Source organism: Symphalangus syndactylus, chromosome 11 (assembly GCF_028878055.3).
Source record: "Symphalangus syndactylus isolate Jambi chromosome 11, NHGRI_mSymSyn1-v2.1_pri, whole genome shotgun sequence".
Taxonomy (NCBI): Eukaryota; Metazoa; Chordata; class Mammalia; order Primates; family Hylobatidae; genus Symphalangus; species Symphalangus syndactylus.
The window spans coordinates 46,488,314-46,502,075 of NC_072433.2; the positions used below are offsets into that span (position 1 = coordinate 46,488,314).

At 35.9% G+C, this 13,762-nt stretch overlaps 1 protein-coding gene and 1 long non-coding RNA gene across 4 annotated transcripts in view; one reads left to right on the top strand and one right to left on the bottom strand.

Moving 5' to 3' along the window:
- The window catches only part of LOC134731718 (uncharacterized), an 82,099-nt gene that overhangs the window by 59,538 nt on the left and 8,799 nt on the right, over nt 1-13,762 (top strand). The window lies entirely within an intron of this gene.
- Nucleotides 1-13,762, bottom strand: part of ITFG1 (integrin alpha FG-GAP repeat containing 1) — a 305,320-nt gene that overhangs the window by 46,968 nt on the left and 244,590 nt on the right. For both annotated transcript variants that reach the window (XM_055233174.2, XM_063611898.1), the window contains exon 14: nt 9,581-9,659. In XM_055233174.2, the coding sequence (XP_055089149.1) occupies nt 9,581-9,659 (79 nt within the window). The remainder of the gene's footprint in view (nt 1-9,580; nt 9,660-13,762) is intronic.

Below are 13,762 nucleotides of genomic sequence, written 5' to 3' on the forward strand. Positions count from 1 at the left end.
AACTAGTGGTCTGAAGAATTTAACGTTGAAAGAAAATTACACCACAACATTGATAAACTCAGGATTGGTTTTCAGATTAGAAAACTAAATATTAGAAACAAAGATGGCATAGATAAAACATTAAAACCCCTTCTCATAATTTTTAAAATGTCTGCTGTTCCTTCACTGATAACACTAATCAGTATTCTTTAATGTTGTCCTAGCGTTAATTCTTTCCATATTCTACCTTGTGAATGTAATTATTTGAAAGGCTGCTGTGCAGGTGTAACTTAAAAAAAAAAAGAGATACATAATGGGAAAGCACTTAGATAACAGGTATTGCTTCAAGCAGAAATCTTAAAACATCTGGGGGTGCTCAACAACAACAAAACAGAAAAAAATGGGCCTAGGTCTTGAATAGATATTTTTCCAAAACAAATATACAAATAAATGGCCAATAAGCAAATACAATACGTGCAATATTAGGAAAATGCAAATCAAAACTACAATGGGATCCCACCTCACACCCAACAGAATGGCTACCAAAAAGTAAAAATAAATGTTGGCAAGAATGTAGAAAACTGCACCCTGTGTACTGTTAGTGGAGTATAAAATGGTGTGTAGACCTACCATGGAGAATGGTATAGTGGTTCCTTCAAAAATTACACAGAAGTATCATATGATGCAGCAAGTCTGCTTTTGGGTATATACCCAAAAGAACTGAAAGCAGGGTGTCCAAGTGATATTTGTACACCCATGTTTATAGCAGGATTACAAGAGCCAAAAGGAGGAAGCAACCCAAGTGTCCATGAACTGGGGGAATGAATAGAAAAAATGTGGAATATACCTAAAATGAAATATTATTCAGCCTTAAAGGAAGAAAATTCTGAGACATGCTACACTGATGCACCTCAAGGACTTTATGCTAAGTGAAATAAACCAGTCACAGAAAGACAAATACTGTGTGATTCCAATTACATTTGGTACCTAGAGCAGCAGTCCTCAAACTTTTTGGCACCAGGAACTGGTTTGGTTCCGTGGAAGATGATTTTTCCACGGACCAGGGGATGGCTGGGATGGTTTTGGGATGATTCAAGCACATTACATTTATTATGCACTTTATTTCTATTATTATTACATTGTAATATATAATGAATTATACAACTCACCATAATGTAGAATCAGTGGGAGCCCTGAGCTTGTCTTCCTGCAACTAGACAGTCCCATCTAGGGGTGATGGGAGATAGTGACAGATCATCAGGCACAGATTCTCATAAGGAGCGTGCAGCCCAGATCCTTCACATGAACAGTTCACAATAGGGTTCATGGTCCTGCGAGAATCTAATGCAGCGGCTGATCTGACAGGAGGCAGAGCTCAGGCTATAATGCGATTGATGGGGAGCAGCTGTAAATACAGATGAAGCTTTGCTTGCTCACCTGCTGCTCACCTCCTGCTATGTGGCCCAGTTCCTAACAGGCCATGGATTGGTACTGGCTTGTGGCCTGGGGGATGGGGACCCCTGACCTAGAGTACTCAGATTCATAGGGACTGAAGGTAGAATGCTACATGCCATGGGCAGGAGCAGGAAGGAAATGGGGAGTTAGTGTTTAATGGGTACAAAGTTTCAAGTCTGCAAGGTGAAGTGCTCTGGAGAGTAATGATGGTGATGGTTGCACACAATGTGAATACACTTAGTAGTACTGAACTGTATACTTAAAATGGTTAAGATGATATATTTTATGTTTATATGTATTTCACCACAATTTAAAACAAAAATGAAAAGTCCCCACCCCAGCCAAATATGGGGGTGATGCTAAGAAAAACTGTCCATGGTCCCATATAAAAATATAATTTTGTCCAATACATATATTATTAGCATTTTTATCCCCAGTAAAATCTTTCCATGGCATCTGACAGCCCACTTGTTATAGCTAAATCTTGTCAACCACACCTATACCAACCCTTCCGAAGATTCACCCTTAGTAACCAGCTTCCATAACAAAATTTTCAAAACAACTACTTTATGATTTCAACGTTTGAATTTCTGTGAGTCATTCCTTCCCTCAGTGACTCCAACAGGTACCTTAAAATTAGCTGACTTTCTAAGCTTAGATTATTTCTAAGATACACATCATATTCTCTTTTCTTCCTAAACTGCTTCTAAAGATAATAAATTCAGCATTTCAGCTAATAGAAATGCTTTCGTATTTTGTTAGCTTTTGGTTTTTAAAACATTTGTTTATATTTCTATTATAGCTCTTTTAACTATTTCTTGTCTGACTGTTATGCTAAGGAGGTATGCATACACACATCATTTGTACGAAGTGGTAATGAAAGTAAAATAAGGTTTAATGAACCACTGACAGGCAGAGCAGTAGGTGAATGCCTGGGTCCCTTTCCCCTCACCATCCTGTATTATTAAGGTGCACGCATCAACTGCAGCAGGATGCACCATGGAAAATACTCAAGTGCCCCAGTCTTTGTGGCATTTTAAATTTTATATGGACATTGGAAGAAGACTGGGAATATCTAGAAGACATGAGAGCTTCCTGGTTGAGAAAACTGTCTTTGTTAGAAAGGAGGAGTGTCAGGAACTAAGCTTCAATTATTAGGCTGTTGTATTCTCTAAACTCATGTGCTGAGCCAGCACTTTGCTAAACTATCAAAAGACAAGTCCCAGGACCATCAGATGCACCTCTCCTGCCTCTCCAAATCTTTTCCTAATTCATCTGTCTGTTTACAGTGCCATATGATGCCTGGCAAATAATATTACTATTTACATAGGAAGGTGGGAAAGATTTCCAAATATCCATAGAAGTTTGGAATCATAGCTGAATATTCATAAGTTTATAAAGTTTTATAGTCTATATCAGGATTTCTCAAGTCAGCACTGTTGACATTTTGGGATGGATAATTTTTTGTTGAGGGAGCTGTCCTATTTTTTTTTTTCTGAAAGAGATTGTACAGAATTTGAAGTTAACTCTATTTTATTTTATTTTTTTGAGACGGGGTCTTGCTGTGTCACCCAGGTTAGAGTGCAGTGGTGCAATCGTGGCTCACTGTAACCTCAACCTCCAGGGCTCAAGTGATCCTCCCACTTCAGCCTCCTGAATCGCTGGGACTATGGGCACATGCCACTACATCTGGCTTATTTAAAAAAAAATTTTTGTAGACACAGGAGCTCACTATGTTGCCTGGGTTGGTCTCGAACTCCTGAACTCAAGTGATCCTTTCGCCTTGGCCTCCCAAAGTGCTGGGATTACAGGCATGAGCCATCGCACTCCACCAGTTAACTGTATTTTAAATGTGTGGTATAATTCTTACCACTTGGGTCTACCTATTTCTTTTTCGCAAGTTTTAAAATTATGAACCCAATTTCCTTAGTAATTTTAAGATTATTCAAATGATATATTTTATATTGGATAATTTGTGATAATTTGTGTTTTTCAAGCAGTTTGTCCATTTCTTCTAAGATGTCCAATGTATGTGCATATTATTCCCTTATTATCCTTTTGATATCTTCAGGGTCCACAGTGAGTCATCTCATTCATTCCTGACACTGGCAATTTATGTCTCCTCTCTCCTTTTTTTTTTGTCAGTCCTGGTACAGATTTGTCAATTTTATTTATTTCCTGTTTAACTGATTTTATCTTTTGTTTTTCTGTTTTAAATTTCAATAACTTCTGCTCTTATTTATTTCCTTCCTCTTGTTTACTTTAGGTTTGCTTTTCTATTCATAGGTTGTTGAGGTGGGTGCTTATGTTATTAATTTGAGACTTACTCTTTTCTATTATACACATGCATTGTTATAATTTTCCTCTCAGCACTGCTTTGGCTGTGTCCCCAAGTTTTTGATATGTTGTATTTTTCTTTTCATTCAGCTCAATGTATTTTGAAAATTTCCCTTGAAAATTTCTCTTTGACCTCCGGATTATTTAGAAATATGATGTTTAAGTTTCAAGTGTTTACAGATTTTACTATATTTCTGTTGTTGATTTCTATTTTAATTTCATTGTGGTTGGAGAATACTCTCTATGGTTTCACTTGTTTAAATTTTTTGAGGTTTTTAAATTAAAAATTTTTTAATTGCCCAGAACTCAGTCTATTTTAGTATATGTTCCATGGGCATTTGAAAAGAATGTATTGCTGTTGTTGGGCAGATTATCCTATAAATGTCTACTAGATCCTGTTGGTTGATGATATTGCTGAGTTCTGTATCCTTGCTGATTTTCCAACTGTTTGCCAAATCTTGAGAGAGAGATATTGAGGTCTCCAACTATAAATGTAGATTTGTCTATTTGCCTTTCAGTTCAATTTTGGCTTCATACATTTTGCAGCTCTGTTTTTTGATGCAATTAGAATTGCTATGTCACGGGAGGGGAGAGGAGCTGAAGGTTGAGCTGACTACTAATGGCCAGTAATTTAATCAATAATGCCTCCACAATGACGCTTCTATAAATCCCAAAAGGATAGGATTTGGAGAGCTTCTGGGTTACTGAATACATCCATGGGCTGGGAGTGTGATGCACCCCAAGTTCCACAAGACTTGTGCTCAGGACCCTTCTGAACTTTGCCTTATGTATTTCTTCATGTGGCTGTTGATCTGTATCCTTCATAATATCTTTTATAATAAGCCAGTACATGTAAGTAAGTGTTTCCCTGAGTTCTGTGAGCCATTCCAGCAAATGACTGAACTTGATGAAGGAGTGAGTCATGGGAAACGCCAATTTATAGACTCTCCATCAGAAATACTGGATGCCTGGATTGGCATCCAAAGTGGGGAAAATCTTGTGAGACTGGGACCTTAACTGTGGGATATGAGTCAGCCTCCAGATAGTGTCAGAATTGAATCAAATTATGAGATACCTAGCTTGTGTTGGAGAACAGGTTGATGTGGGGTAAAACCCTACACATCTGGTCACAGATGTGTTCTGTGTTGAATGAGTGTGTGTCGTAGAAGACATTTTTTTCCCCTACATCACAGCATGTGATTGTTTAACATCACTTCTTGCGTAGACTAAGGGTACACGGAAGGCAAAGGTTACTTATGTTTTTCTCAGATATATTAACAAATAGTAACCACAGAGGAAAAACGAAAATGATTTTGTTCTGGATTTAAACAGTAGGACCAAATAAGTAATTTATGGGGTAGAAAAGCAATTCTTGATCTAATAATGTTATTATTCATAAATGACCAACAACTCACTAGTCTACAAAATTTTGCCAATGTACTCCATTCTACTAAGTTCTCATCAAATATTGTTTAGGCAATTTGGATGCCCATTGCAGATCCCTGGCTAATTTATAAGAGTAGTAAACAAAATCCTAGATTCAAAACCAGAGGAGTTTAAGCTCCTAAAAAGTTCATAATAAATGTACTTTATTTTTATTTTTTAAATCTGTTACAGGAACTATTATTTAGAAAATTAATGACTCCTCTGTAATGTAACTCTCTAATAATGTTTGGCCATTCAGGCTTTGCTAGGAAATGGAGTAAGACTGCAGAGTAATGGGTAAGAATGATAATCTATCTGTAAGCAATAGGATAGTTGGGCCAGGCCTTTACTGAATAATATTAATTTATGTTGTTGTTGTTGTCTCTCTCTGGCAGTGGTTTTCAAACTTTTCTGATCACAGCCCACAATAAAAACTACATCCTATGTTATTACCCAGTGTGAAAACACACACACACACACACACACACACACACACACACACAACTAAATAAAAATTTCATGAAACAATACTTTACTATCTGGGACGTACTCTGATCAATAGATTGTTTTCTACTGTTCTCTTTTATTCTATTAAGTAAAATACTCTAAAAACTACTACATTAATTTTATGACCCGCTAATGGGTAGTGAGTGACTCTCAGCTGCTCTAGGAGAAAACCAAGGTTGTAGTTTCCGAAATACATAAATGTAGTCATCCTCTTCCTACAGTGGAACATTCTCTGCTGATGGGGTAGGATGGGATGGAAGGTACGGTTTAACCAAGTAATGTTTCTTTGGAGTTCAACATGCTTAACATTTAAACTGGGAATTTTCATCCTTTAAAATTTGGGGCAGGGTTTCATGATGGCACTCCCTCAGTCAATTAAATTAAGTGCTACTTCCTTGCTTAGAATACATTTTTATGCATGAAATACAGTATATGTTTGAAATATTTTAAAAGCTTTTTCTTAAATTAAAAAGCAATATATATTTAGTAAACAAAAATACAAAGAGATATGTAAAATCCAAAAACCAAGAGATAATCATAGTAACATACGTTATTTTGTTTATATATTTGTCCTACACACAGACATACTTAAAAATCACACACATACAATTTGCATTCCCATGACCAAGAGATAATTGTGGTAACATTTTATGTGTCATTTTGTTTAGATATTTTTCCTACACACAGACACACTTAAAATAACACACATAAAATTTGGATTTTACATGCAGATATGTCTTCCTCCAACTATTATAAACATCAAAAGTTATCTTAAAATATTTTGTAGGCTGGAGAATATTATAAAATGGGATAATTTATTATATCTCCATTTATAGACAGATTTTTTCAAGTTTGTGAGGGCTTTTTATTTTTGTTTACGGTGTTCTGCCATGAAAATTTATGCATTCATTTGATTTATGCACTCAACTACATTTATTTTTACCTTAGATATTTTTTCATTTCCTTTTATGTCTACAAATTCCCTCCCAGTTTCCTACTCCAATCTAGAGACAGGTAAATATTAGATATAATAAGAATAAATCTAATGTTCCATTACAGTTTTGGGGTAGATTTTTAAAAATCATGCTAAGTAAATATTGTTCCATTCACTTAAAAAATAGTAATGGGTAGTGAATATTACTGAATGGAGTTCAATACTAGGTGCCAATGTCTAGTTTGCAGTATAAGTTTGGTGAAAATTTTGTTGACTTAATCAACAATCACATTTTTTTTTTTTTTTTTTTTTTGAGATGGAGTTTTGCTCTTGTCACCCAGCTGGAGTGCAATGCCCTCAGCTCACTGCAACCTCCGCCTCCGGGTTCAATGAGTCTCCTGCCCCAGCCTCCCGAAGTAGCTGGGACTACAGGCATGTGCCACCACACCCGGCTAATTTTTTTTTTTTGTATTTTCAGTAGAGATGGGGTTTCAACATTTTGGCCAGGCTGGTCTCAAACTCCTGATCTCAGGTGATCCGCCCATCTTGGCCTCCGAAAGTGCTGGGATTACAGGCATGGGCCACTGCACCCAGCGCATCTTTTTTAAACAATGAAAAAGAACTGAAAACTAGTCACAGTTATAGAAATGTAGAAAGTGGAAAGTGAATCTCTTGAAATTGTGTTCCTCAAGATAAATGTTAACTTTTTATTAACTTTTTTCTATGAAGTGAGAATTATTTTATTATTTATTTATTTATTTTTTTCGAGACAGTCTTACTCCTTCACCAAGGTTGGAGTGCAGTGGTGTGATCCTGGCTCACTGCAACCTCTACCTCCCAGGCCCAAGCAGTTCTCATGCCTCAGCCTCCTGAGTAGCTGGAATTACAGGCGACTGCCACCACGCACAGCTTTTGTATTTTTAGTGGAATGGGGCTTTGTCATGTTGGTCAGGCTGGTCTTGAACTCCTGACCTCAAGTGAACCACCCGCCTTGGTCTCCCAAAGTGGTGGGATTACAGGCATGAGCACCTGGCCTGGATTATTCATTTAACTGCACAAAATTATATGCAAATAGATGTTTACTGTTGTATTGTTGTATTATAGTAAAACAAAAAATAGAGGATTGGCTAGAGAGCTATTGTATCTATACAAAATAGCCCCAAAGAAATCAGGATTATCTGTATGAACAGACATGGAGAGATGTACACAATGTATCATTATATGAAAAAAAAGAAAAAGTATTTTAAAAACTGATGCACTGCTATAACAATTAAGAGATTTTCCCATTTTAAACCATCAGTGCATTCCTTAGATAATCATCCACTTGATTATGTTAAGTAAGCAATTCTTTAAAAATACAGACAAATTTAAGTTGTTAGGTTTTAGCTAGGATTTTCATTGATATCCCACCAGTGAACTTAGTTTTTGGTTTTGAGTATGCTGGCTCTGCCCGAGTTATACTAGGTTCATGAAATGCAGTAATGAAATGCAGGTTCATCTTGTCATCCTGTATTCTGGAACATCTTACCTAGCACTGAAATCATCTGCATCTTCAAAGTCTAAAAGAATTAACTGATAAAACCAGCTGGTCCCAGAGCCTTTTTTGTAAAGGTTTAATATGCACATGAATTAAAAACATAAAGAAGTAATTTGTTCAAATTATCTATATCCTTATTTATCTTGAACTGCTGTGACTGACAGTGGTATATTAAAGTATAATTGTGGCCAAGTGCAGTGGCTCACACCTGTAATCCCAGCACTTTGGGAGGCCGAGGAGGACTGATCACAAGGTCAGGAGATCGAGATTATCCTGGCTAACACAGGTGAAACCCTGTCTCTACTAAAAATATAAAAAATTAGCCGGGTGTAGTGGCAGGTGCCTGTGGTCCCAGCTGCTCGGGAGGCTGAGGCAGGAGAATGTTGGGAACCTGGGAGGCAGAGCTTGCAGTGAGCCAAGATCACGCCACTGCAGTCCAGCCTGGGCAACAGAGTGAGACTCTGTCTCAAATAAATAAATAAATAAATAAGGTATAATTGTGTTTGTCAATTTCTCCTTGAATTTTTAAAAAAATTTTGTTATATGGAATGTTTCTGTGCTGAAGAAGCAGTACAACTGAGACTCTTAAATGTGTGCAATTAGCTAAAAAAGTAAACTCACTCTGGGGTATATTTGATTCAGTAAGGCCATTACATAACATGGCAATGTCCATATAATGAGTTCTTCCTTTTTTTTGGCCAAAAAAATAGAGGAGTGACAGAAACTCCACTTATACTTCTTCATGGTTAAAACTCTAGGCATCTTAAAAGAAGCATATTCAGATTCCTTTTCTTATTTAGATAGCTGAAATTATCACAGTTGTATTTACTGTAATTTGGATCTAACCTCAGTCAGCCTTCTGTTAAAAGCAGACATCCTTTGCTCAATGTTATTTCTTTTTTTGTCTTAATTGCATTTTCCTTTATTATTTATTTAAATGTATAACCAGATTTTTTCTTTATAATAATATATCAAAAAACCCTCTCTATATATTACAGCTTCTATTCTACATATAAAAAAACTAGGAGTAGTTTATATTATAGTATTAATTGCATTCTTAATTTATACGTCTTCTAAGATGAACTTAATTAACTAATTTGCACTTCACTTTCTGACCAAGTTAACACAAGTAATTTCACCCAATCTCTCTGCTACTTCAACTAAAAAATAAGGAGGATAATGAGTTGGCTCCATCATAATAGGGATATACGAAGAATTGAAAGTGAACATTTTTTGTATAAGAACCTTTTATAATCTACCAAAGTAAGTCTATGGAAAGACTAAGTATAATAAAAGTGAAGATGTTATTAAGGAGTGTGAAAACATAATTTTTTTCCACCAGTTTACCTTGCCAATATATTGACTGAAGAAGCTTTATACATTATGGACATTGTATCTGGTCTTACCTGATCCATTTTTCAGATACCCATTTGCATCTACAGTTGTATACATGATATAAGGTCCAGGCTGATTCACTCCAAAGGGCTGCAATAGAAAAAAAAATAGTTAAGGCTTGGAAAATAAGTGAATTATTGGAAGTTTCAGGCAAATCTCTTTCAAAGCAAAAAATTCTTACACAGATGACAGTTACCTAGAGACCCCTTCCATAAACAGCACATCAAAAGAAAACCTGTTGTTTCCTAGGATCTTAGTGTTAAAAAATAATAAACAAAAAGAAAACCTGATTAGTAGAAAATTCTTAAGACTTTAAATGATTTAATAGTTGCATTTATTTAGTTTGTTATTTTAACTGGGTATTTCTAAGATCAAATATTCTGTTGAATATAGCATTGCTTTTTCCCTTCAGGGAGGGATTGGACATGGTTTACATTTTCCCACTAAAATATCAACATAAATAAAATCCATCCACAATAATTACAATAGAATAAGAAATACTGATGATTAGTTCCACCACATTTAAACTGCTGCACATTTAGAGAATACATTATTTTTCATTTAAGAAAATTCTGATGGATTGACAGTGCCTCAGTTACAATGGTGAGGTCTATCTCTAACTTGTTTGCTATTTCTGGAACATTCCTCAAACCTTGAATAAAATGATATACTCCTTCTCTTTAGAAACCAAGGCTAATTAAATAGAACATAAAGAAACCGAGGATTGTAGTGGACATCTTAAGATGACAAAATGTTTAAGAAATGCTTTACATTCTTTTGAATATTTTTCACAGCATCAAAATTCTACTGATCTTCCCAGAAAAGTACAGAAAAGTTAATAATGACATTTAGATAGGCTACTGATGCTTTAAAAATGATTTTTCTCCAGGATGATGAGAAGTAATATGATTTCATCAACATCACAATTGCCTGACTGATATTTTAAGATCTTTAGAAGTCCATATGCTTCCAATGGCTATGAGAAAACAGGTTGCTATAAGGATGGAATTACTCATAAGACATTATTAATTGATTAAATGATTCATGAAGAAATCACAGAAATATGCAAATAAACTTAAACATTTTTATGTGGAAAGATGAATATTACGCTTTGTACTACACACTACTTTCATGAGAGAATTAGCAAAATGTTCTCTCTACATTCTTATTTTGCAGATGGGCAAGGAAAAGCATTGTTTTCTTTCCTACCTGTATTCAGTTAAAAAATCAGGTCAGCATGTGTCTGATACTAGTCCTAAAGCTGAAGCTCACCTATCATCATGGGCGAGTCATTCTGTTATTTGAAGACAAGGTCTAGAAATCCTGATCCAGTTCCTCTACACAGTGGTTCTCAAAGCGTGTTACAAGAAACTCCTGGGGGTCCCAAATTACCTTCAGAAGGTCACATTAGGTAAAAACTATTTTCATAATGATACTAAGACATCATTTGCGTTTTACACTGTGTTAACATTTGTACTAACAGAGCAAAAGCAAAGACCTGGGTAATTAGCAGTGGCACCAAACAACGGATATTCTGACTTGGATATTTAGCTAACATTTTCTTGAAAATGGACAAAGTGAGTCTGTCACTTTCAGAAAAACAAATGACAGTATTTGTCGCTAATGATAAAATTTGAGCTTCTAAGTGAATATTGTAATTTTGAAAAACTTGTATCTGCCACTGTGAGCCTGATATCTTCCCAATACTTAAGAAACTGTTCTGAGGCAATCAGTGGTAATATTAACAAATGTGATTTAAAAATATCATACAATAAAATGTGTTAACATGAGGAAGATCTGCATAACTCAGTAAACCAAAATTTCCAAAATTACCAATGCATGATAGTACAAAACGATTCATGGGTAAAAGATCCATCTAAAGTGCAAGGTAGACCAATATATTTTAGTGTAACAGAGTAGTGTAGAATCACTTCTGGAATGGTAAGGACCTCAAAAAAATCTGCTCCTCAATAAAAGCAATGAGAATACTGGCAGAAAGTTGTTGAAATCAACTTTTTCAGAATTTTGCAAGAATCCAAGGAGCATTCATTTCAGAAAAATAGCTGAATTTTGGTAAGAATAATTACCTCTGTTGTGTTTTAAATTGCTGTATTTCCATGTCTCTCTCCCCAGCTCTGAAGTAGCCTTGAAAACCAACAGCTTTGCAATTAGGGTAGCTATGAAAATGAAGAGCCTACCAGGTACTGGAGGGGACAGAACAGGTTTAGAGCTCCCCAAAGATCCATTCCCAGAGAAATGTCACTATATGACCTTTCCAGAAGCTCCCTGAAAAGCTCTATTCTCAGGGTTTGTCTTTTTTTAATGGACTGAGAGCTTGCTCTGTGTGAACAAGCTCCATCACTGTAAAGTTTCTTGAAAATAATCATCAGCAATTATTTAACATTGCAGCTGCCTGAGGCAGTGATTTTCAGCTGGGGTTAATCAGAGGTTGACCAAATCTTAAAAGGAAAAATGGAAATGAGATATTCATAGGGGACTCTGAAAAGCTCTGACTTATTTCTGGGAATCTAGAAGTCCATGAACATATGCAGCACTATGTTCATGCCCAGAAAGACTGGAGAAGGGCCTAACCTCTCATTTAAGGAAATCTCTGGCCATCACAGCTGGCCATTAAGCTGAGTGGCAACTGCAGTGGCCACACACAACAAAGAATGAAGACTTTACAGTATTAGTCTGGGAAAGTTACTGAACAAACAGCAATAAGAGCAAAAACCACAAACCCAGGCAATGGGAGAAATCTGGGAAGATTTCTGGAGTTGACATATAGTTAAAAATGTCCAGTTTTCAACAGAAAAAATTATGACATGCAAAGAAACAGTATGGCTCATACATTGAGGAAAAAAAACAGTCAAAATAAACTGCCTTCAAGGAAGCACAGATGTTAGATTTACTAGGCAAAGACTTTAAATCTGCTATAATAAACGTGTTCACCAGTCTGGGCAATATGGGGAGGCCTTGTCTCCATGAAAAGTTAAAAAAATTAGCTGAGCGTGGTGGCAAGTGCCTGTGGTCCCAGCTACTCAGGAGGCTGAGGTTGGAGGATTGCTTGAGCCTGGGAGGTTGAGGCTGTAGTGAGCCATGATTGCACCACTGCACTCTAGCCTGGGCAACAGAATGAGACCTTGTCAAAAAAGAAAAGATTCTTCAAAGAATTAAAGGAAAGGAAATCATGTCTAAATAACTGAAGACAATTATGAGAACAGTGTCTCACCACAGTATCAATAAAGAGAAATCACAAAATAGAACAAAACTGAAATTCTACAGTATAGTAACTGAAATGAAAAATTAACTAGCAAGGCTCAATAGGAGATTTAAACTGGCAAAGAAATAATCAGCAAAATTGAAGATATGTCAATTCATATTATCTAGTCTGAAGGACAGAAAAAAAGGGAATAAAAAAAATGAACAGAGCCTCTGAGACATATAGAGCACCATTAAGAATACCAACAATAATGGGAGTCACAGAAGAGAGGAAAGAGGTAGAAATATGTGAAGCAACAATGGCTAAAACTATCTAAATTTAATGCAACATTAACCTGTACACCCAAAAAGCTCAAAGAACGCCAAGTAGGGTAAACTCAAAGAGACCCACACCAAGATACATCACAGTCAAACCCTACCTATCATATCATAGTTAACATTTTGAAAGCCAAAGATTGAATGTTGAAAGCAGCAAGAGACAAGCAATTCATCACGGACAAGGTATCCTCAGAAGGATTAACAGCTCAATTCTCATCAGAAACCCAGGAGGCTAGAAGGCAATAGGATGATAAATTCAAAGTGTTGAAAGAAAAAGACTGTCAGCCAAGAAGTCTAAAATCCAGCAAAATATCCTTCAAAAATGAGGGGGAAGTTAACATATTGCCAGATAAAACCAGAAAGAACTTGTTATTAGCACACCTGACTTGTAGGAAATATTAAAGGGAATTCTGGCTGATCTGAAAAGACACTAGACAATAACTTGAATCCACACAAATAAATAAAGAGTACTGTTAAAGGTAACTAAGTATTCTGCGAAGATGAAGTTGGAAGCAAAAAAAAAGGAACTGTAGGTAAATATAGTATAAATATATTTTTGTTTGTAGCTCTTTTCTCTTACCTGATATAAAAGACTATTGTTTGAAACAATAATTATAAAACCATCTGGTTGGTCTCATAATGCTTGAAGATGT